The following is a 26,521-nucleotide window of genomic DNA, read 5'->3' on the forward strand; positions in this document are numbered from 1 at the left end:
ATTTAAGATTTTAAAGATATTAACAATAGGAGAATTCCCGGAACGTTCAGTGGTTAAGACTCCAAGCTTTCACTGCCGAGAGCCCAGGTTCAATCCCTGGTTAGGGAACTAAGATCCCACAAGCCACGAGGCATGCCCCCCTCCACTGCCAAAAAAAATAGATATTATCAATAGAAGATGGGGATAAATTTTTGTGTATTTTCCATATCAGTGGCTCTCAAGCAGGAGTGATTCTTTTTTTTCCTTCTTAAGGAGGGTGAATGTCTACAGAAATGTTTTAAAAGTCAAAACTAGGTGGAATGTACCACTGGCCTCTAGTGAGTAGAGGCCAGGGATGCTACTGGACCTCCTACAATGCATGGCCTTCTCCCCACAGCGAAGAATTAACCAGCCCAAAATGTCAATAATGTCAAAGCTGAGAAACATTGCCTTATGTCTTGATATCCACAGATATACAAATGCATTTATTCTACTGATCTCTAGACATCAGAGATAAAGGGATATAATAAAAATCTCACACAAGATTAAAAATGTAGAATTGTACAACTTTGACCTTGTTAATGCATATTAATGGACAGCCCCATGGACTGTAGCCCACCAGGCTCTGCTGTCCATGGGGATCCAGGCAAGAATACAGGAGTGGGTTGCCATGCCCTCCTCCAGGGATCAACCCCAAGCCTCCCATACTACAGGCAGATTCTTTACTGTCTGAGCCACCAGAGAAGCCCTGTTAATGAATATAGGGATAGCTAACAGCTTACCCTGAAGCAAATTTATTATGTACCAGACACTGTTTGAAGCCCTTAGTTTACTAACTCATTTAAACCTCACCATAACCCAAAGTTAACTACCATCATCCTCTTTTACAGATGGGGAAACTAAGGCACAGGGAGGGTTAGTTGCCCAAGATCAAGCTGTAGCTGGTGATGCAAATATTGTTCACAAAATCTGATTTCTGAGCCCTCCCCACCCAGCCTGGCCCTGCGTCTCGATGTGCTTACACCTTAGTGTGGGGCCCGGTGTGACCCCGGTACCGGGCAGACAGCAGGTGGGATGCACAACGCAGGCCCTGCAGGCTCGCCACACCCTGAGTCTGAACCTGTCAGGAAAGGAAGGCCTCCCCCGTCCCTCACGGCAGACGCTGCTGCCAACAATGCCAAACTTTTTTTAAAGTTTTTGTCTTGCTAGAAGTTTTATCTGGGGCTGGGGCTGGGGCTGGAATGGGATCAGAGGCAGGGTTAGGGCCTAAATCCAAGGCAATGGAAAAGACAGAGCCCTGTGTTTAAGTGAAAGTCTGCTTTCTCAAATGGAAAACTACTGGGGTCTGAGCAGGAACGAAATGATCTGAATGGTCCGTGATCAGCCACCTGGTGACTGGATACACTGCCTCCGGGCACAATCGGCTGCCCCTGAGCCCGCGGGCGAAGCTGGCCTGAGTGACAGCCGCAGGGCATGCGGCACTGCAGGGGGAAAGGCCCACCAAGCCCCCGACCTGCCCTGCACGCGAGGCTGTGCCATCCCATGCTGAGAGACCAGCATAGAGACAGCCACATAGAAGAGATGCTTCTTGTTCATCTTCAAACAGTAAAAAGTACTAGGAGCCAAATCCAGTGTCCCGAGGCCCAAGCTCACCCTCTGAGCTTCCCCGCACCACCTTTCTGACCACTGACTCCTCTCCTTCTACACCATCCAGATCTGAGTTTTGACCAATCAGTGCCGTTTCTCTCTTTCTCTTTAAAACAATGAGGGGAATGATTTCTGTTTTGTTCAGCCGGCTTGTTGATGTTACACAAGGATTATCCGGAGGACAGAGAAGGCCGGTCCTTAGTAAATTTCCACCGCACACCTGACTGCCCTTTGCACCAAGGTGTTGGCTGTAACTTAGAGAGCAGCATGGAGGGGTCGGGCCCCGTTTCACCAGGCTGAAGTTTGGATCCCAGCAGAGTGTCATTCTAAACTCAGACTTCATCCAAGGCAGCTTGCCCCCTCAGTTCTCTCATTCTTTCCTGCTTGGACTTTAAACCTGGGTTCCAAGATGGAACTGAGGTCCCTAGGTTGAAACAAAGGATTTTCAGGGTTCCTGTAAATAAGACAGGACCCCACCCTGTGATTCCTTGCACAAGTCTATAGGCTCTGGACCAAACAGCCGTTGGTGTTTAAAAGGCCACCTATTTGGAGGCAAGAGTGGACATAGTTTAAAAACTATCTGGGACTCCTCAAATTGGCTAAAGAAATCAGACTGACCCTAGAATTAAATCAAGTTGTTAAAAAGAACAAAATTTCATCAAAGGGAGAAATGCAGTGAACTCCCAACATCTACAGTAGATGATGACTAATCCATTGGTCCCAAAATCTGTTATACCTGGTGCTCTGGCCATGCCCCCTCATACCACTTAGGATGTCTGGGGAGGTGCTAGGCATTAATTTTTTTTTTTAAGATCTTTAGGTGATTTCAATGTTCGCAAAATTTGGAAACCACTGAACTAATCCACACATATTTATGAAGCACCTATTATGGCCCCAGCTAAAGGAGTGCTCAAAGAGGTTCATGAGCTGATAATGGAGGGAGGAGTTGGCAGAATTGTAAAGCTAGAAGACTGTCTATTGGGCAGCCTCCTGATGGTACAGAGATGGTCACACACGAACTTCCGCAGAAACCCCTAAAAGCTGGGGCTCCTGACTCTGGGCCACTGCTCTCCCTGCCCTGTCAATCTCCCTCTTTTCCTTTGTGCCCTCAAAGAACTTTTTGCTGAAATGTGGGTGATTTGGGTATTTAAAAAAAAGTTATCTTGACATCACTGCCAAATCAATCATCTCCAGATCCAACATCTCCCAGTGACTCCCAAGCCCAGGGATCCAGTGCTTCATGCTGTTCTCCAGATATTCCTCATGCTACCTGTCTGCCAAGTGCTCCTGGAGAGCAGAGGAAGCGCTCCTCTTCCTTCCCGGGCTCCCCCATCCCGGTTAGCACCAAATGTGAGCAACCAAGAGACCAATAGTCAGGCTCAGAGGCTCTAGCCCGGGATCGGCCACTGTGAGCTGGATGATCTTTGGTCAAATCATTCATCAAAGTGGCCCAGACAGAAACCAACACAACTTTCTGTAAAGCAATTACCCTTCCATTAAAAAAATTTATAAAAATTTTTTAAATGGCCTAGAATATTTCCAGAATTTCTGGAATATTTCTAGTATTTCAGAGGGTCTAGAGGAAGCCCTCTGGTGCCCTGAAACCTCCCAGTGGCTGTCCAGGGAGGCACCCTCTAAACCCCCAAAGCAAAAGCCACATGTCCCTCAGAACCACCTGGCTCCAGCCTCTGTGCTGGGGACCTGCTCGGTTTTGCATGAGGGATGCTCAGATGCCTGCCAGGTGGTGGAGTGAGGAGCGATTCGTTCCAGCTCGTGCCTTCCCTTCCACATTCTCCCACACACTGGCGGGCACAGCAATCCTCCCGTTCCACACCGTGACCCCCCGGGGAAAGGCTCAGTCCTCACCCTGAGGCTTGGTCCTTGCATTATCAGCCCACACTCCACTGACCTGGATTTTGTTGACTTTGCAGCTGCTACGAGCCATCCCTGTCGGGGTCGGGCAGGTGTACGGCTGCGACAACCCCTGGACAGGTGGCGTCTTCCTGGTGGCCCTGTTCATCTGCTCGCCACTCATTTGCTTGCATGCAGCCATTGGCTCAATTGTGGGGCTGCTGGCAGGTAGGCCAGGGCCCCCCTCTCGGCAGGGGTCATTTCCCTGAGGTCGTTTCTCCCAGCACACAGTAAAGAGTCTAGGCTTACTGTCTTCCCTGAAGTCTTTAAACACTGTCAGGGCTTGAGACTTATTTTTTCCTTTCTTGAGTCTCCAAAAGATAGCAGGGCATGTGGGGAGATGCAAAAGGCCTGAGACCTATTGGCCTGTAGCCCCTGGGAGCTGAGGGGTGGGAGGCAGACGGGAACCTGGTGTGGGTGGGGAGCTCTAGCCGACCCAGTGGGGGTATAAACGACCTAGAACTTTGAAATTCTCACTAAGCTAACAGGAAAAATTTTCCCAAGAATTGGATTACCATTTAACAAATGTGATTCAATTTCTATGTATGTGTCTGTACACATGTTCATATATGTAAGTGAAGAGAGTAGAGTCAGAAACAGACCTTGGGTGCTTTGGGAAGAGGAGCCTATTGACTTATCCCAATATTTTTTAAAAATTTCTTGGAAGCACGACTTTTTTAAAAAAATGTTATTTGGAAATAATTTCAAACTTGTGAAAACTTACAAAATTAAAAATAGTCCGAGAGACACCCACAAATTCTTCACCCAGATTCACCTGCTGTTCACATCCAACCCCTTCTGCCATCTCATTTCTCTGTCTGCATATATCTATATGTGTCTAGACATAATTTTTCTCAACTAGTTGAAGCACAACTTTTCTGTTGAAATCTTTCTTGCTAAAAATGCAGCTGCTCTGGCCAAAGGAGTGGGGTGGGCCTGCAGCCCACGTCCTTGGCACCCCCTCACCCTAGAAGTGGTCATACCTCTGAATGAACCCTTTGAAAATCAGTGGAAACCACTGCTCTCTCCCCCCACTGTCGCTTTCCTAAGACCAGACACCCTTTGTAGAGGCTCCTCTGATGTGCAGGTATTGGGGGGGAGCGGGGGTCAGCGATGGGAGGAAGAGCACCTGAGAACTGGCACCAGCCATGGGGTGGCCTTCACGCTGTGACCTCGAATCAGCCAGAAATGCAATACCTTGTCCGACAGCCCTGACGGTGGCCACGCCCTTCGAGACCATCTACCTGGGCCTCTGGAGCTACAACTGTGTCCTCTCCTGCATCGCCATCGGGGGCGTGTTCTACGCCCTCACCTGGCAGACCCACCTGCTGGCCCTCATCTGTGGTAGGTACCGGAGAAGGCTGGCAGCCAAGTCACTCTGCTGTTCCTTGCCCTTCCCCACTCCCCTGGGTGTGGACACCCATGGTGGACCCTCATCAGTACTGAGCAGTAATAATGGAAGGACTGTGGCCGGGGTCTTATCACTAAGGGATTTAATGGGGGTACCCTAAGGGCTGGGGGATCTGAGGTTCTTCCTCTATCAGATGGAGTCACCATCACTATTCCTCATGAACCATTAAAGTTCACAAGGAAATCACACACACATTTCCTCGTGTGCTAGTGGCAGCATTCCTGACCTCAACAACTGTTCTCACTCAACCACTATCCACAGGGCACCACTAAGTGCTGGGCCCTCGGCTAGACCTGGAAGATACAGACCACATCCTCCTGAAGCCATGGTCTAGCAGAGCAGATGTAATTGCCCAATATTCAGGGCAATTATCTGTGATATCTAAAAAGACTATTGGAAAGAGCCAGTGAGATGATGTACCTGGGAGGACTGAGGTTCCAGAAGATAGTAACATAACATAAAGGAGGCTGATTTCCATCAAGTAAACAAAGAATGCGCTGTGTGAAGAGAAATGGACCACAGTCATTAAACTGCACCCCAGCACCATGCTCTGTGCTGGATAAACAGTACTCTTTTCATCCTGCCAAGATCACTGCCAGGCCTAGATTTTAGTCCCATTTTACAGGTGAGGAAATGAGACTCAGAGGGGTTGACAAACTTGTCCAAACACAACTACTGATGGCAGAAGTGAGATTCAGACTCCAGTCCCATCAGCCTCCCTGTCCTGGAGTTGCTTATGTCCTCTGGAACCAACAAGACACTAATACACAAAACTAGAGGCAAGTGAAGGGCAGAATATCATCCAGAAGGGCTCTCTTATTTGTTTCCCCCAGTTAAGCGTGGGAACTGTAAATGCCTGCTGTGTCTCTTCTACCCTCCTCAGCATCCAGCTGGAGGCTGGACTTGGAGAACAGTGGGCCCAGCAAATATTCACCAAGTCAAAACTGCCAGTTATTTTGAGGCTGAGACTGTAGCTGTCTATGATCCTCAGAGAGATGGCAGATTCCTGTGGCTGGAACCACCTGGGAAGGCTTTGGGAGGAGGCTGAGGTTTATCTCAACCCTTTCAGGGTGGGATTTGGATAAGCAAAGACAGGGGAAAGGTGTTCTGGACAGGGAAACAGAGCAAACATAGGCAGAAGGAGCTTGTTCAGAGGCACCAGGACTGTGGATGAGTTCCCCTCACTGTTCTGGGGGTCCTCATCTGTGGGTGAACCCAGGGGCCTGGCTCAGGGACCCAACATGGTCCAGCTGTGAGGGGATTTGGTGAGGGTCCAGGAGCATCACAGCAGCTCAGAGTCTTGGACAAGAGGGACTTTATTCAGAGCTCATATAGTCTGATAACTCATCCCTCCAGACGGACAATCACCCAGTCATCCAGTCTGTGCTAGAGCATCACCAAGGTCATTGTGGTGTAGTAAAAGATGCTTGTTGACCCCTGACTCCACACAGAGCTACCATGGAAGTGGGGAGGGAATAAAGGGATATGCAAGCTTTCATCTCTACCCTCAGAAAGCACACAGCCCAGTGAGAGATGGGTCACAAGCAAACACGCCAGATGTCAGGGTGTGGGGCCAACACAGTGGCCCTGGGGCCAGAGCGGAGCCCGCTCTTAGGGAAGGCTGGGGGCGGGCCCTGGGAAGCTGACTCCTGATGGTCCTTGTGTCTCCACAGCCCTGTTCTGTGCATACATGGGAGCAGCCCTCACCAACATAATGTCAGTGGTAAGTCTGGGGTCTCCTGACACTACCCTAAAATGCCCCAACCCAACCAGGCCTTCAGGACATTTGGAGTCTTGTGAGTGGGTTCCAGTCGCTAGCACTCCATATAACAGCCTGGTCAAGGTTTATTCAGGGTTTGTCCAGAGAAGGACTGGCCACGGCATATTTTATGTGCCTCTGAGGGGTGTGTTCGTGTGGATGTGTGTGTGAAAGAGAGGGTGTTGTAACCAGCAGTGGAGAATATGGGTGGACACATGGAGGTACTCATGTTTAGCCGGCATTGAGAGAATGTCTCTAGGGGGTTTTCAGCTCCATCATTAGAAGATTCTGATCCCCAAAGGGACCAACACCTCAAATTCAAACCAACCATTCTGACATGATCAATCCAGAAACGAAGGCTGTCACTAGGGGAGGGTCGCCATTCTCAGCCCCTACCACATCCTTCTCCTCCAAGGTCCCAGGAACCCAGGAACATTTTCAGATCCCGGTGTTTTTGCTTTCAGGTTGGTGTGCCACCAGGCACCTGGCCCTTCTGCCTCTCCACACTCACCTTTCTGCTCCTGACGACCAACAGCCCCACCATCTACAAGCTCCCACTCAGCAGAGTCACCTACCCAGAAGCCAACCGCATCTACTACCTGACAGTGAAAAGCCAGGAAGAAGAGAAGTCCTCCAGTGGTGACTAGCCAAGTTATAGGCAGAAATGCTCTTTGCCTGGACCGGGGTCTGCTCCCTGTAATCTCAGCTCTGGGTCAATCAGCTGCAGCACTCACTTTTCTTTGCCTCTCCTCGCACCTGTGTGGAACAAAACACGCCTATCCCTCCCTCTCCCTGACACTGATTTTCTCTCTCTGCCCAAATCACCTTAACTCTCCACTGTGCACTGTTCAAAGACATTGGTGATGAGTTCCTGGTGTTAGTAGGAAGGCATGTATTTTCAATGTCAGCAACTTAAAACAAAACCATTCTTTGTATTTAGTCTTTTTGTGTGTGTGTATTTAGTCTTTTGTAAAGGTGATTCAGAGATGATCTTCTTAGCAGGTTTAACTAAACAACAGAAGCTAAGAAATCAAACGTGCTGAGTGGTTCCTGGGTGGGTGAAAACTCAGGGAATGCAGATGCCAGAGTGCACAGAGCTAATGACTGGTGGGCACATTACAGCTTTACATAAAAGAGAGAAATCTCAGATAGAGAAACACAGTTTGAAAGTCAAAATGGGGACAGTTAGGGCACTGAAAGTGTCCAAATAGGGACTCAGACATTTAGGGGTCAGAGTAAAGGGCAAGAGGATAGTCTGTAGCAGGAAGTAATCAGTAAGTTAGGCTCCTACACGACTCATGATGAAAGATTGGCATTTCTCACTGCGGGTCAAGCCAGCGACTTTGAGCAGGGAATTCAGTTGAGGAAATCACCTGAGCTCAGTATGTGAGAGGCTGGAGAGATCTATTTCATTTCCCAGTTTGCCTATGGGTGTTGGAAGCTTTATGAGATTTATGATACTTAAATGGTTATTCTTAAGTAGAAGAACAAACAAATATTAATGAATTTTATAATCTGTCTTCCCAATTATAGGTATTGACTTACATTCAATCTTTATTTAGATACAGACCAGGGATTGTCAACTCTGTCCTGGAAAGTGTCAAATTTCAGTTCTGGAGGCAACACAATCTCTTTTACAAATACTCAACCCTGTCATCATAGAGCATAGTAGCCTTAGACAACATGTGAATGAAAGAGGGTGGCTGTGTTCCAACCGAACTTTATTAAACGAGCAGCTAGATTTGGTCACAAGCTGTAGTTGGCTGGGCCCTGCTATAGACGATCAGGGTCTGGAGATCCATATGTGACTTAGGAACTGGTGGGAAGTGGGCAGACTCAAAGGACACCACCAGGTTCTTTAACCAGACAAAGCCACAAGGCATTTACATGCTGGGTGATAGTGTGAAGAGCCTTAGGAAATCGAGGGCACCCAAGAAAGGGAGATCAGGGTGGCCGAAAGCAGGAAGATCTGCCCTGAGGCTCTTGCGGAGACCGACAAGCCCAGTGCTGAGCACTAGGGGGCGCAGTTTCACACCAGCCCCGCGGTCCACACCCGGGTCTAGGAACCACCCCTCTGGCTCACCCGGTCTGGCTATTGTGCCTCGGCCAGTAGGTTCACCACCACGGGAGGAAGAAGAAAACCGGAGCCCTTCAGTGCAGGGTTTCTAGGCAGGAGGAGCAGGGAGGCGCTGGAATCTCAGGGCTGGAGTGAGCACGCAGGCCAGACTGTACCACCATACTGTGACCCGTGACCTCCATTTGGAGGAAGAGGACTTTTTGTTTCCTGACAGGCCTCCAGAGAGGACCCCATCACCCTCTGAAAGGAGACCCCTCCCCGCAAGTATCCTAGCAGGAGATAGAACCCGAAACCCTATTCGTTCATTATGGGCAAATTGTCGTAGGAAATCCCCTGTTCTCTCCATTAAGCCCTGAGAATCTCCACCCAAAGCACTGGATCTGATGGAAACAGCCCTTTAGCCACGCTTTTTATTGGATTCTCAGGAGAGGAAAACTATCTGGATATGAGAAATGCTTTGAGCTCAGTTGGACAAGATTCTCTCTCCCCTTCCTTCTCTTCCTACGCCACTTCTTGGTTTGTCATTTACAAGGTAACACGTGGGTCACAGTTATCCCGGTTGTTTTTCCCTCCCAAGTTCCTGCTTTAATTCCCCCACAAGAATTAAAAGTTAACTGTGTTGCAAGCTGCCAAACTCGTTAGGAGAAAAATGGATAAAAGCTAAGTTATTCTGAAAAAGGAAAAAGTATGTCCACCAAATCTGGAAAAGCCACACGGCCCCAGAAACTCTATAATGCACTGCGATCAAGATGACCAGGTACTTATGTACAAGTAAATGTTTTTACACGTGTTTTTACACATTATCTGCTAGTAGGATGTAAGAAAAAACCAGACAAAGTGTATTATTAATCAGTGAATTACCTTGCCAAGAGAAGTTGTACAGGATCGATAAAATATTTTTTTTTTAATCCTTTGAGGCTAAGATGCTGAAAGTTGATGATATATTCCAAATGTGGTCAAACAGTCTCCTCCTGGAGGCAGAACAAATATCAGTCATTAAGCCAGGCTGGTGGGCAGAAGTGGCATCTCTCTCTCAGGCGTGGATGAGGGTGGGCAGAAGTGAAAAACCTGCTAAGAAAACTCTGCCCAGTGCAGGTGACTCTGTCCACAGGCCATGGACAGATGCCCAGATGTGCTCTGAAGTAGTCCAAATAGCCCCCAGGACCTGAGAGCTAGCTCCCTGATGTTATCTTATCCCACCTTCACCAGAGCTTCCCCCTCTCCTGCCCCTGAATGAACATGTCAGAGCCCTAACTTTTCAGATTCTCCCCACCAGCATGGGGCTCTCGGGAGCAGGCCTCCAGGAGGGAAGAAGGGCTTCTGGGAACATGTCATAGCTGTTTTCCTACCATCATCTCAAATTACCAGCAGCAGCTCTTGGGTGTACAAATGATAGTTGAACATACATATTTATGGTTGAACAGAAATAAACTACTATTCTCTGAAATTCAAGAGAGTAGTAATGTATGTGTGGAGTTGGGGAGGGCGGGGCTTTAGCAGAAGTGCTGTCTTAAACTCTTTTTTCCCTAACAAACCGCTTTCTCCCTCTCTCCACTGTCTCCTCCCTCTGACCTGGCCATCTCTCCCACCCATTTTCGTCTTCTGTCCTGCAACACTGACAAGTTCTACTATCATTGTGAAACAGTGTTGTTCTGCTGCATTTTTAAATGGTTGGTTTTAATTATCTCTCCAGTCTCTTCTATGATAACTGACATAATCAAAATCTCTACTTCAAACTAGGAGCTTGCTAAGAAATAATCCATTTTCTTTAGTTTTAAAATTTTATTGCCAGAATATTACTCATAATGTTCTCGTGGTAACTTGTATCTCTCCAGTTATCTGCAGCTTTGTCTCCTTTTTCATTTCTAATCTTCTGTAATTTTCTCTTTCCTTTAGGCTTATGAGGGGTTCATTCATTTTATTGATTTTTTTCAAAGAAACAGTTTAGAATTTATTTGTCTTTTTCTACTCATCTCGATTTGTTTTTATTTCTTTTTCCCGTTTTCTTGTGGCTTATTTAAATGTTCTCTTCTCCGAATGTTTTAAAATTCATATAAAATTTCCTTATTTTAGATCTTTGCTCTTTAACAACAAAGGCATTTAAGTCTATTAATTTCCCTCAATTACAGCTTTAGCTGTGTACTATAGGTTTTGGAATAAAGTGTTCTGCTTTCATCAGTTTTAAAAGTTTGTTATTTTACTTTTTATTTCTCTTTGAGGCAAGAATTTTTGAAGAACGTGTTTCTTGATTTCCAGCACTTTAAACTTTTTGATGTTTTTCAGCTTTCCATATCTACTGTTATAGGATTATGAGCAAATGGCTGGTACAATCTTTATTTTTAAATGTTATGCATTTTTCTTTGTAGCCAAGTATATGTTTGATTTTGAACATACAAAATGCAGATTTTTTATCTGAAGGAAATGTATATTAAATTGATTTATTAACTGCATCATTCAACTCTTCTATGCACTTATTTATTTTTAGTTTATAAATCTTAATTCTGAAAAGGGTTTATTAAAATTCAACTATAATTGTATAGTTTTATTAAACTTTTTTTGTATTTCTGAAATATTTGTCTCATATATTTAGCAGCTACATTGTTTGGTACCTATGGACTGTGATTAACATTGATTCTTCTTAAATTTTATCTTTTACTACTATAGACTGCCCATTTTTATACTCATTAGTGCCTTTAACCAAATTCTGATTCAGTTGACATTGACATTGCTGAATCCACTTTCTTTCTGGTATTTCCTTTTCCTTTTATTTTAAACTTTATCATTTCCTTTTAACTTTGTCACTTTCTTTTAACTGTATTTCTGACCTCATTCACTCATTCATCCAGAAGACATTGTATGAGGAACTATTTTAATATGTCACTCAGGCCCCCTTGACAACAAACCAGGAAAGAATCAGACCATTTCCTGCCTTCAAGGAATTCACTTTATGGGGATTTGCCTGGCCATGTGAGTAATCTTACCTGAGAGGATGTCACCACAGACTGCCTGAGCCGCATAAGGTCACAGCACCAGTTTCATGATTTTGAGTGGTGAATGAAATATCTTGTTGGGTTAATCTTCTGTTTAGGAAAAGTATTAAGCATGATGTTAAGAGTTTCAGGAAAATTTCTATGCCTCTTCTCCTCTTGTTCTCTATCTTGTCATTACCTGCCTGCCCAAACACTCCCAGCTGTCCCTTCAGTTCAAGTCTTTGAACCTGTTAAAATGTAAACAGTCCTGGGAAGGTAATATAGTAAGCATGATCAATCACTTGCATCTTAGGTTGAAGGCGTCATTTCTGAGAATTGGTTGGATGAAAAAGGAGAGGAGAGTACAAAGAAAAAAATAGCACATTTTGAGAGTGTCTTTGGCAAAAGAGGGCATGCTGAGATGGGGCCAAGCTGGAGGAATGAGATATGGAGGCCCTTTGTTCCATCATCAGTGATAACAAACTGTTGTATTTGGCTTAGAGAAGAGAAGAAATGCCTGGGGCCATGACTGTGGAAGAAGTTGTCATTTTACTCAACAGTACTTCAGAGCATAGAATAAGGACCACTAGATGGGAGTGATAAGCAAACAGACATTTAACCAACGGAAAGGGATGATTTTTTACAATGGAAGTTGCCTGAAAAATGGTTGTTCTGTGAAACTCTGAGTTCAGGAGAAGGGTAGGAGACCTATTAGAGATGCTTGCTTTTAGTAGGGGTAGACCAGATGACCGTGGCAGCCTATCTTCCAGCTCCAAGTTTCAGTGATACTATGGCCCTGAGTTCCTACAGAGAAATGAGAAGGAGGTATCATTAAGGTGGTAAAAAGTATGAACATGGAGACAAATATATCAAAAATATACCATTGCTGCATTTATAGGTTTTCCTAGGGCTTGACTGGTTAGCCATTTGCTCAGTCTATCAAAATACTCAACATGGCTACTTGTGTGGATGCAACCTGAGGAATCAGCATCATCCAACTGTGCCTCTTCCTTGACTTTCTCATCTTCATCATGTTCCTCTCTCCAGGGATTCCTCTTCCGGTCAACCCTATAAGATCTGCCCATCAGGAAACTCAATCTTCTTACATCTGTGGCTACATCGAATCTATGTGTTCCGGTTTGTTTGTACTTCCTGTACAAGTCCTGAGCTTTGTCTCCTTGGGTCATGAATGTTGTAAGGGCCTGGGGACAGCCATTAATATAATCTAAAACCAGCCAAGAGTTGGCAGTTTCAGCGTGGTTTATTGATTTCCACTCAATAAATTACAGTCTCATCTGGCAACTTTAAAAGGCATTCACTTTTTAATATGAGATTTTTCAACTTACTTGGCTTTTCTTGCCTCTTGTGATTCAAAGAAAATAGAAGAATCCATAGGGAACACTTCTGTTCCTAGTGGAATTAGAATTCTAAGGCCCCAAGGAGGGAGGCAGGGGACATTGCTAGAAAAGTCCTCTTATTCTCTGTGAACTGGTAACTAGGAGCCACCAGCCTCTCCTCCACAGGTTGCTGAGACTGAATGAAAAAAAGGAAGTAACTCTCCAGGGAGCTTCTAGCTTACCTTTCATTTATTCCACAGGAACTGTAACCTTTTCCCAGGAGGAATCTGACCTCCCCTAGGCTGGCTCCTAGAGGTCAGTGCAGGCTCCTGCCCCTACAAAGTTGGAAATGCAGAGTTGAAGCCATGAGCATTATGAAGAAGATAGTTCTGAAGTAAATTCTGATGGACCAAGCCCACCAGGAAATAAGTACCTGTACCCATAAATTATCTTGGGGATACCCCAGTATCTGAGCTGTGGCCTTTGGTAAGACCCTTTGGTGGCAAGCATCCACCTCAGTCTTCTGCTTTCCAGGAGCACTCGATTGCCCCTCCCTAACCTAGTGTGTGTGACAGACACCACTCATCTGAGGACACCGCTCCATTTGGCTCCTGAGATGTGGGTGAATTTCCTGGATGGCGCCTCCCTCCTGGGTAATCATTTCCTGTCTTTTCTAATTGGTCACATGTTGTTCCTGGGTAGCATCTCCCTGTTACTTTCGGATGCATAGGGGGCTGAAGTGAGGAATGCACCACCAGAAGTTCAGGAGTCTTCAGGAGAGGCCAGAGCAAGAGAGGGCATGAGGTGGGCCTCCTGAGCTGAGAGACCAGCAGGCTGGGGGACAAGGAGCGTGTCACCAGCAGGTGGCCACAGGCCCTGAACTTCAACACCGAAAGGAAGGCCCCTGTGCGGGAGCTGAGCTCCAGTCAGTTCCCCACCCTCCCTGGAATGCGGGGCTCCCCCCGCCCACTCGTCTGTTTGCTTTCCTTCCTCAGAAGGGCCCCCTCACACTGTGATCAGGACCCGTCTCCGGCAGTTCCAGAACACCTGGCCTGGTGGAAAGGGGGCCTTTGACGTCAGCGGGGAGTTTGTCTACTCAGGTGTAGCTAATGTCCTCAGTGTGAGTTCTGTTTCTGAACTTGGGCAGCCACCTCACACCCTGTCACTTGAGGGGTGGGGGTGATACGCAGTTGATGCTTGACCCTTCAGACTCACAAAGCCAAACAGAACGTGTTTGGATTGGGCCTCCTCCCCAGACTCCAGCCCACCAGACCCCCCCCACCACCACCACCACGGATGTCTGGGACCCAGGAGGGCGGCTTCCCTCATATATAGAGCTCAGAGTTCTTTCTGGAGACGGGGGTTAGGTCATGCCCTCTTTGCTCTGAGAGGGCCCACCAGGACCCGGTCAGCAGAGTCAGAAGGAGGAAAGGTCTAGAAATTTCCACAACACCAGAAAGAAGGCATCTAGTATTAATTAGGCTGTGCAGAAATATCCATCAAGACACAGATGGTAATAACATTACTCAGTCTGTGGCCTGCCTGTGTGGGAGATTAAGGGAGTTCATTGAGGTGGGAAGGCAAATTGGCCTCTGAGGAGACGACACTTAGGTAATTGCCTTAAAGGCATATCCTGGAGCAAGAATTCTAAGGAAAGGGGTGACTGAAGGCGATGCCTGAGGAAGGACAGACAAACTACCTCCAGGCAGTCCAGGCTCTGCCCCTTTGAAGGAAACCTGCCTGATGGGGGCACCATGGTGGCCAAGGCCAGTCTTCCCCAGCGAGTTTAGGAAAGGCAGAGAGTGAGCACGCTGCAGGAAGAGCGATCCTTTTCTCTCCCTCTTCTTCCATATGGTGCCCTTCCTCAAGTGGAAGCCAGGCACCAGGCATAAGGTTAGGAAACGCCAGGGGAATTTACAGAAAGTCAGCCAGAGGATGAGCTGGCAGGCTGTGGGAACTGAAGAGGTTCAGTTTTAGGGAGAAGTCCAGCGCCTGAGTTGAGGACCAGAGACACCACCCAGTTGGAAAGAAGTTTCTTCCCAAATCCCAGTGGTCTGGATTCCTCCAGACCTGTGCAGGAAATCCAAAGGAACTCAGGTAAGAGGTCTGGGGGAGAGAAACAAATCAGGTAGACCCCCTAGCTGGGCTTCCCAGGTGGCTGAGAGGTAAAGAATCCACCTGCCAATGCAGGAGACTCTGGTTCGATCCCCGGGTTGGGAGGATCCCCTAGAGAAGGAAATGGCAATCCACTCCAGTATTCTTGCCTGGGAAATCCCATGGACAGAGGATTCTGGTGGGCTACAGTCCATGGGGTCGCAAAGAGTCAGGCACGACTAACCAACTGAACAACAGACCCCCTAGCCAATAGGGCCATCTAGCTGACTTTTCAAAGGAACTGAAAAAAGAAAGGTCAATGTCTTTCTGTTCCTTCTGCTGAGCTGCAGAAAGACAGTCCTGAGAATGGGGGACCTTATTAAGAACTCCAGAGAGAGTTCAGATCCTGGAAGCTTCAAGCTGGAAGAGCTCTTAAATAATTCTATTAATAGTTCAAACCCCGTGAGGAACCCCATGGCTTATCCAGGAAACTGTCCAGGTGATAAATGAGCCTGGACAAAAGCCCAGGTGTCCTAACACTGAGCTCTTCTTGCACATCTGGTGATGGATCTAAGTTAACCCATCAGCCTCTAATCCCCTTACCACCTACCTGTCCACTGGATGAGCCTTCATATTATTTATCATCCTTTCTACAACTCTGCAACACACAGCATTGACATCGGTGTGATTCCCAGGGCAGCCCCACGTTGAGCTGAGGTTGATTTGAAAACCTTGTTCCCAGGAGTCCTTATCTGCTGCTTCCAGGGTGGAGGTACCTGGTCCAGAGGCACCTTGGCCTCTCACCTCAGGTCCTATACTCCTTCCACAGACATGCCAATAGAACTAGAGCATCTCAGTATCCACAAACATCTTCATACAGCCCATCTCCTCAGTGGCCCTCTCTTTCACGGCCATCTGAGATTACTTTAGACATGTTCTGTGTAGCTACACAGTGATGTTTCTGGAAGATAGGTAGCCATGCCATAAGGAACAATGTCCCAGGACACTGCTGTTATCTGATCAGAGAATGAACAATCTGGTACGGTATGTGATCTCCTCAAAACTAGCACTGAAGGATAGGCACCTCAGTGAACTTGCTGAGATGGGGCAATCCTGTGAGTCTCGGAGAGCCCATGGCTAGTCCACTGCCCGCTTTCATGTACCCTTTCTCGCAGACTTGTTCAGCATCCACACTCTCCTTTAAGAGGGGAGGGGAAAAATAAGTTTACTCTCAAGTGCCAACTGTATCTAACTGCTATTGGTTGTCTGGAGATTTGTGTTAAGAAGGATTCTGAGGCTGTGTTGAAACTCACTGGGAAAGAGGTCTACGATGAGTTAGCTGTGTTTGCCACAGACCACGCAGGGAAGAGGTGGCGGGGAGGGGAGACGGGGCGAGGGAAGCTTTGCCGTCAAAGAAGACGCAGGTGCACAGCAGCCCAGACTTCCCTTGGCCCGTCACTGGGTGACACCAATGTAACGGCACACAGGGGGATTCTTTCTGTTTGTTTTTGGTAACGTTCGTTACTCCTTTTAGGTTATGAAATACTTCATAATTCTTTAAAATAAAAAGATCACAAGTCCATTGATATCATTTGCGAAGGCGCCGACAGTCTGTAAAACATCTTGCAGGAGTAAAGCCAGGAGGTTAAAACATAGCTCTGAAACTAATCAGCTATTTGGCGTCAGGAAAGCTGCTTTTCTCTGCGCCTCTGTTTTGTTTTGTTCGCTAATACCTAGATCCAAATTCTGGAGAAGGAAATGGCAACCCACTCCAGTGTTCTTGCCTGGAGAATCCCATGGACAGAGGAGCCTGGTGGCCACAGTCCATGGGGCCACAGAGTTAGACACAACTAAGAGACTAACACACACACAGACCCAAATTCGCTTGGTCATTAAAGACAGCTCCAAGTAGTTTCATTGGATTGGAAAATTTTCATGTGCATTGTTAACTGTTAGTATAAAACTCCCCCGTGGCCCTAACTTGAAAAGATGGATCTGCAGTACCTTCTGCAAAAAACAGAATGATCCATGTGGGCATATAAATCAAGGATGGATTCATGGAGGAAGTGGAACATAAACCAGATGATGAAGGCTGAATATAAACTAGGCAAGAAGAGGCAGAGAGGGCCAGAGGCAAGACCACAATGCCAAGGCAGGGTGTGTGTTGGGCAGCAAAAGATGAGTGGGACGGTGAAAATCAGCCATATTGTAGAACAGTTGGAAAGCCTGGCCGAGCAGTTTAGGCATTATTATACCCTTGGCAATAGGGAGCCATGGAGATGGTTGAGTGAGAGAGTCACTAATGATATGCCTAATAACTGAAGCACAGAATGGATTGAAAGGAGGGAAATTAACAACACAGACACACAATTCTGAGGTGTGAGCTGGGCGTGAAGAGGGGAAGGAGAGTGAAAACTCACTCAGGGGACGGTCAGGCAGATGTTACCCCGGTTACCGATGGGGCGCGCTGACCTTCACACTCTCCTCAACTTCATTCATGAGGTTGTTAGAAGGTTAAATGAGGTTAAATGAAGCACCAACTCATTTATGCTAGTTAATGTCTTCATGGAGTGAGACAGAGACTCCAAAGTTCCCCCGTTCCTCTAAGCCTTCCTTTCTGCCTCTCTGAGGATGTGGCCACTAGAGGAAGGACTGGATCAGAGGGCTGGACTGGATATGCTCAAAAGCCTTTTCCAGTTAACGATCAATGCCTCTGATAGTTAATGGAATGATCTTTGAAAATGTCAACTAAACACAACTTCACAGAAAAAGATAACACCTCATTTACCACCCACAGATGTCTGCATCACACATACACACACGGTAGCCTTGAAAATCACACACCACAGTGCAAAGCTCAACTTCTGCATGGGAAATGTGAGCCCAAATCACGGCCAAAGTGTTATCCTGTAGGAATGGATGTAGGGAAGAATCAAGTTATATACAGCTGTCACTTCAAAAAATATCCTTCTGGTATAGTAGCTAGGAAATTGCCTCATGATGTTGTGGGAGCCTCTGCCACAGTAAGCTGGAGAAATAAGAGACCTATGGATCTGGGGAGAGATGACAAAAGGGTCTTGACAGTAGGTTCCAGATCCTCTATGTGTTGGGCATTGCAAGTGACAGATGGACAGCATTGACCCACCTCCAGGAGGCAGGAAAACCTGTTCAAAGCCTGAGAAAGACAGCTTGTAGAAAGTGTATAGGTAGAGACTTGTTTGAGTAAAGGTTGATTATTAGTAAAATAGACTAGATCATTTTTCCTCTTCTGAAAGATGTCATATATGGTTTGGGTTTGGTTTCCCCCCCCCCAAAGGAACTTTAGTAAGCTTCAAAATTGTATTTGACAGGTGGGCTCTTCTTTAAAATGACTCTTACCCCTGATATTTGAACAGATGGCATTTTCTGTATGTTAGCAATCAGTAGAGGCGTAGATACTATGGATACTACTCTCCAGAAAGAAAAAAAAAGTGCTTTTGAGCAAATCATTGTGGCTCATGACTGTTCTTTCCTTCTCTGGATCAATGAGAGGACAGCTTCGCTGGACCCTTGCCTCTTAAGACACAAGATGCTGGCAATCCTTGAGGGCAGGGACCATGCCCCTGAAATGGTCCTGGACAGCCCATAATGCTGCCTGCACTGGGACACTTAAACGTCTGGTTAGAGAAGGAGGTAACAGCCCTCCCTATAGCAGGTGGGCACACCGAGAAGTTACTCAGCTGCTAAGGTTTGCCTGCAGATTCTCAAGGAGTAAGCTTCCCAGCACTCATGTATTTGGGCTGAGAGAGCAAAGTCCTTGGTCCTCGAAGCAGACAGAGGGAGCCTGGCGTGGCCCGAGTCCCCAGGCTCAGGCCATCGGTTTGCTGCGTCATGCCACGCAGTACTATCTTTTGTTTGCCATGATGTTAGGGGGAAAGCTGGAAATAACCCCACAAAGTGAGTTATTGTTAAAAAATTTTTGTTCTTGAGCTTGAGAACACCCAGTTCCCCACCTTCCAAGCAGCTTGGTGGTTTTCAGCCATGGGGTATAACCTCTTGCTAACCAAAACAAATCACATGGAGCAAGATTTCTGTCTCCAGTGGCCTGTTTCATCCTCTCTCATTACCTGTGTTCTTCCATCCACTCATGATGGATTTTTGGGCCTCTGATTGGTTGGTCAAAGGCGGCCCATCACTTTATCACGTCTATAAACTCCCCTTCTTCTCTCCAGGCGGTGCTGGAAACGCTCAGCTCTTGCCCATCAGTTTCCGAATCCCTACACAGCCCAGCCATCACCTTCGTGAACCTGTGGAAGGCTCTCACTTTCAGTATTTACGAAGTACTTAACATCTACATTGAGATACATTATTTTTTTTAATAGTTCATACCCTGAAATGATGGTTCATACCCAGCCAATGGTGGTTCATTAAACCAGTCAGAAATTAAAATGTCTAGGGTAATTATCGCTCATTAACATAGTCAACAAATACTTCTGAGTACCTACAATATGCCAGGATCATGCTGGGTGCTGGGGGTGCCAGGAAAAACCACTGTAAGGGGAAAAAACGGGCTGTCAAGGATCCTATGAGGGTGACAGACAGGAACACGAGGTAGGAGTGGGTGCTGGTACGTGTAAGCTGCCAGGCCTGGCCTGACATGAGGACCCACCCTGCCCAGAGCACAAGCTGTTCCAGAGGCATGGCCTCCCCGAGGAGCCAGCTCCCTGATGTCAGCATTGCAAAGTTATCCTCCCCAGCATTTTGCGAGCGTTAATCTCATCTTCGTAACAATATGAGAATGAAATAGCAGGTACCCTCCAAAATGCCTGTCATCATCCTGTTCAGGCTGGGTTGGCAAAATCAGCCCTATAGGGTCTCTTGATCTCCTTCTAAGTACCACTGTGCTTGCAATGGGGGAAACTGTCAATGAAATTTCACGACTTGCAAAATGCAGTGCAGAAATGAGTGATGCTAGTTCCTGGCCAGAATTATCATTGTTTTCTTTTTTTCCCACCACACCAATGGGACATTTCTTTCTAGAGCATTTGATAGATGTGTTCATGTTATCCTTGAAATTGCCTTTATCTGTTATGAAAGTCCTGAGAATCTGTCCCAAAGGTACTGGGAAATTGCTATCACCTCAGCTTTAAGTATTTTCACAGCCTGGGGAAATTTGTTATTTTCTCTCCAATCCTTGTGGCATTTGTTCCCACCTGCCACCCTCCTCTCTTGGCCGGCACATCCGGAGGAGCTGTCAGCCTCCCTGGGTGGTCAGTCTGTGGCCGGCACTCCCGTCCTGCCCACAGGAGACCAGAAGTAACACTGTATCAGACCACATCTGGGGCTGCCTCCCCAACCTCCCCACATAAGAACAAAACATGGGTTCAAGGAAAAGAAAGATACTCTCTGTTTTTGTTTCTGTGGCCCCGGACATCAGTTCTAGGAATACATGGTAATATGGACCCTACCCTACTTTCCTGGATTCTGAGCAGGCAGCACAGTCTATTGATAAGGACTGAAAGCAAAGGGCCAGGGCAGGAAAGGGGAGACAGTTCTTCTATAGATCAGCAAACTGGGAGCCAGGAGACCCGGGTGCAACTCCCGGCTGTGCCATAATTAATAACGACGTGATTTGGGAGGGGTGGGAGGGGGGAGTAATGTGATTTCTCTGGACTTGGAAGGTAGACTGTGACTTTGAAGATCCATGCAATTCTGAGTCTATGATGCTAAACAAGGTCAGTATATTTCTCTATGCCGAGGGTGACTGGGGTGGCTGATACTTGGCATATGAGGGATGAAAAGCATTGGGCAGGCAGAGGTGCCCTTCCAGCATGGCAGATGTGCCCTGCGGACTGGCTATGGAAGAATGCCCTGCTTTGTCAGATGATGCAATGATACCCTCTGGGTCCCCACCCTCCTGCACAGAACCTACCTGCAGAGGTGCCTTGTTCACTTGTGTCTGATGTACCAGCGCTTCTCCAGTCTCTGGAGTTAAGGCTCCATGGTGACCCACAGGCAGGATACTGAGTAAAATAGAAGATTTTTCCCATCCCAAGCCTAGAGGGGAGGGGCGTGTTTGAAGTTTCATGTTTGAACTTCAGTCTGAGAGTATAGACAAACCCCTTTTCTTGCTCATACACGTTCCCCATATTCTGGTTGCTGATGCTATATTCTCAGCTTTCCTGAAGCTGTTTCTACATGATGTTTCTACACATGTTTCTACAATGTGATCTAGACCAGTTTTCTCAAACTTTAATGTACACACAAGTCAGTTGGAGATCTTGTTTAAAAAAACAAACTTATTCCAGTTCAGTGGGTCTGAGATGGGACCTAAGAATCTGCATTTCTAACAAGCGCCCTTGGATGTCCATAAAGCCAGTCCGCAAACCAGATGCTGAGCAGCAAAGATGCAGAGAAAAGAACGAGGGCTGAGGGCCATGTGACTCACTGTAGAGTGCTTCAGAAATCACGTGAGCCTAAGTTTTCCATCTTTCGAAGATAACTATGCCCCAAAAGTATCCAAATGTAAAGACAGTGCAAGAGCTCTCTACTATTCCAGGTAGCCATTTGATCATCTAACTCCAGAGTTCACTGGAACCACAAGCAGCAAGTGTCAAAACTGCATACCTTGAGGACCACCAAGTACCCAAATTAATCAGTGTGGGGCACGCTTCATAACAGCCATTAGGTGATCTGATGCTGTCGATTCACACACCCCACTTTGAGAACCCTGCCCAGGTGATAAGCTACTCTATTTTCACCGCAGGTTTCTGGTAGCTGATCACAGTCTCAGGACTCTTACCTCCCACAGAGCAAACCAATGTGCCAGAAAGCACCTGGGGAATCTTGTTGGACTGTAGATTCTGATTCCATCAGTCTGGGTGGAAGCTGAGGTTCTGCATTTCTAACAATCTCCCAGAGAAAGCTGATGGTGCTGGTCTGGGGACCACACTTTGAGTAGCAAGACTCTAGTTGAGAGGTTCTCAGCTCCAACTGCACAATAGGGTCATCTCTTAAATACCATTGACCTTAAAATTCTGATTTAAAATTGGTTTGGGATGGGAGTCAGACATTTTTTAAGCACTTGGGTGGCTCTGATGTGCAGGGAGCACTGAGGACCCTTCCCCACACACACACACATACTCTGCAGCAGAGACCAGGGCACTGGCCGAAGGACGGGAATGGGCAGTGGGCTCAGGTCCACCATCCACACCAGTCCGAAGACCAGTGAAGGAGGCTTAGAACAGTGCCTTGCTGGGGGAACAAGGCAGGCTGGCCCGTCTGTATCTTGACACTGATAGGTATCTCTGAGTGGTTTCTATAAGGAAAGGAAGTGGAAGTTTTAGCAGGAAGAACCGGAAAGAGGGCTTTTTCCTTAGACACTGACGCAATCACTACTGCAGCTCAGACTGCACTGCTCCTCCAGCTCTGCATGAATTTCCCAGCGCTCTCTGCTTGCCTCTGGGGGTGGACCAGGGTGGGACACTGACCTGTCTCATTTTGCCCCTGGCCAGGCAACACTGAGGCAGAGCCACCCTCGACGAGCCCCAAGGCGGATGAGGGCTCGGAGGCCGTGCTCCCCAAGCCCAGGAACGTGTTCCATATCGAGGGGTCATCCATCCACAGGAGGAACAAAGGTGTGTGCTTCCCCCCATGGCTTCCAGGGGGCCTTGACCTTTTCACCTCTAAAATGGGGACCCTGGCAGCACCTCTATCACAGGCAGTGGGGAAATCCATGAGGGTGAGACTCATTCTCATCATTCCCCAACCTCTGACTACAGCCATGGGTCTCAGAGTCTCAGCCAGGGAAGGGGAGACTGGAACTGAGACAGGCTTTGTCAGTCTTGGCCAGGAGGGTTGCGAACTTGACGGCACATTGGAACGACGTGCATCCCATGCCCAGAAATGCTACTATAGTTCATCTGGGAGGCAGCCTAGGTGGCAGAAGAAGCTTGAACAGCTCTCCTCCGTAAGGCAGTTGCCTGGTGGTCTATTGGTTAGGATTTGGTGCTTCCACTGCAGTGGTCTGGGTTCAGTTCATGGTTGGAGAACTGGTCTGCAGGCCAACAGCAGGTATAGCCAAAATACAAAAAAATAAAATTAAATAAAATGTCACACTTAAAGTGACCCCAAAAATGCTGCAAATCATAATCACGATGTGGTCATGATTGTCACGCCGCTAGAGATAAAAAGTTCTCTCCTACAGCTGTGAGGGGAGGGGCTCCCAGCAGCCAAGAAGAGATCCAGATGGCAGCCAAAGCTGAACAGTCAGGGAAGCCAGAAACTTGGATGCTGGGAGCAGGTTGGAGCAAACAGGGAGGAGGCAAGGGAGGGATGGGGGGTTGGGGGGGGGGGGGGTGAGTCTTCAATCAGATGCAAGGTGGGAGAAGTCTCATGAAGGCCTAATTGTTACCCCCAGAGAGCACTCCTTTGGGCCAGAAGTTTGACAGAGCCCCCAGGGCATCCCGAGGAAGAGAGCACAGTTTGCTTCCAAAAGTTAACACTCTCCCTGCAAACATCTTCTTAGGATGGTGTTGGAGGGCTGGGGTAAGGGAGGGCCTGGCAGAGAGCCCTGCACTAAGGAGCCTGGGAGAAGGGTTAGTGGGAGCTGCTGGAGAGCTGGCGTTTCAGACAGAAGCAGAGAATCTCTCAGAATGTCACACACACTGGCCTCGGAGGCTAGAGTATCCTCTTTGCTTCCTACTCTTCCTTTCAAACTTCCTTAATTTGTTTCTCCCACGTACTGTAACTTCCCAACCATCACACTGGTATTTGCAGTTCCTGCTCCTTCAAATGATGGGGCACAGGGCCATTGATGCATCTCTTCTAGTGTCTGCTGCTGCTGCTAAGTCGCTTCAGTCGCGTCCGACTCTGTGCTACCCCATAGTTGGCAGGCTCCCCCGTCCCTGGGATTCTCCAGGCAAGAATACTGGAGTGGGTTGCCATTTCCTTCTCCAATGCATCAAAGGGAAAAGTGAAAGTGAAGTCACTCAGTCGTGTCTGACTCTTAGCGACCCCATGGACTGCAGCCTACCAGACTCCTCCATCCATGGGATTTTCCAGGCAAGAGTACTGGAGTGGGGTGCCATTGCCTTCTCCGACTTCTAGTGTCTAAGTGCCCTGAAATCTCATAAATGCAGGCAGAATGGCCAATTGTTTCAAGATTCTCGGCATCGAGAGCTCAGACTGCCATTCTCACACTTGACCACAAGAGGACACCAGAGCACTAACAGCAAAACTTCCAAAGGCCTTTCATGATACCTAAACACTTCTGAAATTCCTCAATTTACAAATAAATTATCTTATAATAATGAAAATACTTAAAATGAGTTTTCTAGAATTACAAGGACATGCCAAAATCTGTTTTGAGTTAACAACATGGGTATGTTGTCTTAATCCAACCAGCCACTGCTGCTTAAATATCTAAAATTCTGAGACATAATCCTAAAAAGACCAAAACAGCTTAGGTCATCCAGCTGGGAAGAGTTGTAGTAAAATTTGAACATAGACCTTGGATGGTTCAGGCAGCTTAATGCTTTATGAGCAATAGCACCTTATAAATATCAGTCTTTGTGTCATGTAGGGAAAGAACCCTGGGTTCAGGGCTCACGAGTAGCTCTGTTTCCTCATCTACAAAACACAGGAGTTGAGTAAAATCAGAGCTTCTTTACTAAAAGTCAGCCGAGCCTCTGAATTCCACATCAAGATGTGCATTTTGTTTCCCCAAAGAGCTTGCCCATGGGTGTTTGCAGTAGCAGAGGAGGGGCCTTCCTTTACAAGGAGACATGCCCAAGGCATCCTCAGTGGGCCAGGAAGTGCTGAGCATTCCAGCTCAAACCTGGCAGGAAGCTCGCTGCAAAGGTGCCAGGGTAGAGGTGCTAACTGATGGTGCTCTCTTCTTCCGACTCCAGTGTTTGGTAAAGGTGAGCAGCAGGAGAGACACCCCAAAGACCCTTCTCCCCACCTATACCGGAAGCCCACGGTCGAGTTGCTGGTGAGTAAAGAGTGACCTGAATCAGGGATGGCACCCGCATCCCAGAGACTGCCGCAGAGAAGAAAAACCGGGTTCAGAAAGACATCCTCTGGATTAGGCAAACTTTTCTTGAATTCATATTTCTAGAAACATAATTATGTGGGATAAAGATGTCTATTTTTCAGTTCACTTTATAAAATTTGCTGCTGCTTTTATTTGATTATCTTGTGTTTGTCCTTCTGAATCCAGCATTCAAGTATTTAGGAAATAAGTTGGTGTTAATTTTCAAAACAGAATCTTTACTTGTTTAATTTTATGAATAGATAAATTTTAAAGACTAGACATACTGGAATTTGGGGGGGGTACTATCTTCTGGAAAGAGTGTGGTATACTAGAAGTAATATTTTTTAAAAAAAGAATCTAAAAATTTGTGGGTAAATCTAAATTCTATCATTTGACCTTGACCCTTATAAAGGAGAACCTAACCTCTCCATCCACGCCTGAGACCTCATCCACAGAATGAGGCTAAAGCTACAGTCTTGTTACACTTGTCATGGGGTATTGGTTCCAGGATCCCCATGGGTACCAAAATCTGTGGATGCTCAAGTCCTTTACAGAAAATGGCGTAGTATTAATATTTGCATGTAACCTATACACATCCTCTGATACATTTTAATTCATCTCTAGATTACTTACAATACTTAATATTAATACAATGAAAATGCTGTGTAAATAGCTGTAAATACAATGTAAATGATACATATTAATAAAAAGTTGCCAGTGTGCAGCAAATTCAAGTTTTCCTTTTTGGAACTTTCTGGAAATTTTTTTCAAATATTTTTAATCCACAGTTAATTGAATCTGTAAATGATACAGATGCTGACAGTACAAGGTTGTTGCCTATATTAAATGAAGTAACATGTCAAATGAAACAAAAGATATTCTAGTCTACAGAAACAAAGATGCTTAAATAGCAATTTCACTAAATATCAAATGAAAATCTGAGCTTGCCACCTGGTAAGCACTTCACTCCTCAGTGTGAGAAGCTCAGAATGTGGGGCCTTCTTGCCCGTCTCTTGTCCCTGGACAGGATCTAGACACCATGGAGGACAGCTCCGAGATAAAGGTGGAAACAGGCATCTCCAAGACTTCCTGGATTCGGAGTTCCCTGGCTGCCATCGGGAAGAGGGTCCACAAAACCCTGGGGTACATCACCGGAGAGATGAAGGAGTGTGGGGAAGGTCTTAAAGGTAAACGCTCCACCAGAGCAGCCCCTGCTCCCACCCCTAATGGCCAGGGTCCCCTCTGGCCGTCCTCTAGGAAACACGCTGCTCGGATCTCTATAGATGGGATGGAGTCCTGTTTCCATGGATAGGATTGGATAG

The 26,521-nt window shown here is 46.8% G+C and overlaps 1 protein-coding gene across 1 annotated transcript in view; it reads left to right on the top strand.

Moving 5' to 3' along the window:
• SLC14A2 (solute carrier family 14 member 2) overlaps window positions 1-26,521 on the top strand; it is a 64,900-nt gene that overhangs the window by 24,538 nt on the left and 13,841 nt on the right. The window contains exons 6-12 of the mRNA XM_065935160.1: window positions 3,558-3,705; window positions 4,747-4,881; window positions 6,622-6,671; window positions 7,172-7,346; window positions 22,678-22,800; window positions 25,075-25,157; window positions 26,227-26,386. Of these exons, the coding sequence (XP_065791232.1) occupies window positions 3,558-3,705; window positions 4,747-4,881; window positions 6,622-6,671; window positions 7,172-7,346; window positions 22,678-22,800; window positions 25,075-25,157; window positions 26,227-26,386 (874 nt within the window). The remainder of the gene's footprint in view (window positions 1-3,557; window positions 3,706-4,746; window positions 4,882-6,621; window positions 6,672-7,171; window positions 7,347-22,677; window positions 22,801-25,074; window positions 25,158-26,226; window positions 26,387-26,521) is intronic.

The sequence above is a fragment of the Muntiacus reevesi genome, chromosome 4 (assembly GCF_963930625.1).
Source record: "Muntiacus reevesi chromosome 4, mMunRee1.1, whole genome shotgun sequence".
In the NCBI taxonomy this organism is placed as follows: Eukaryota; Metazoa; Chordata; class Mammalia; order Artiodactyla; family Cervidae; genus Muntiacus; species Muntiacus reevesi.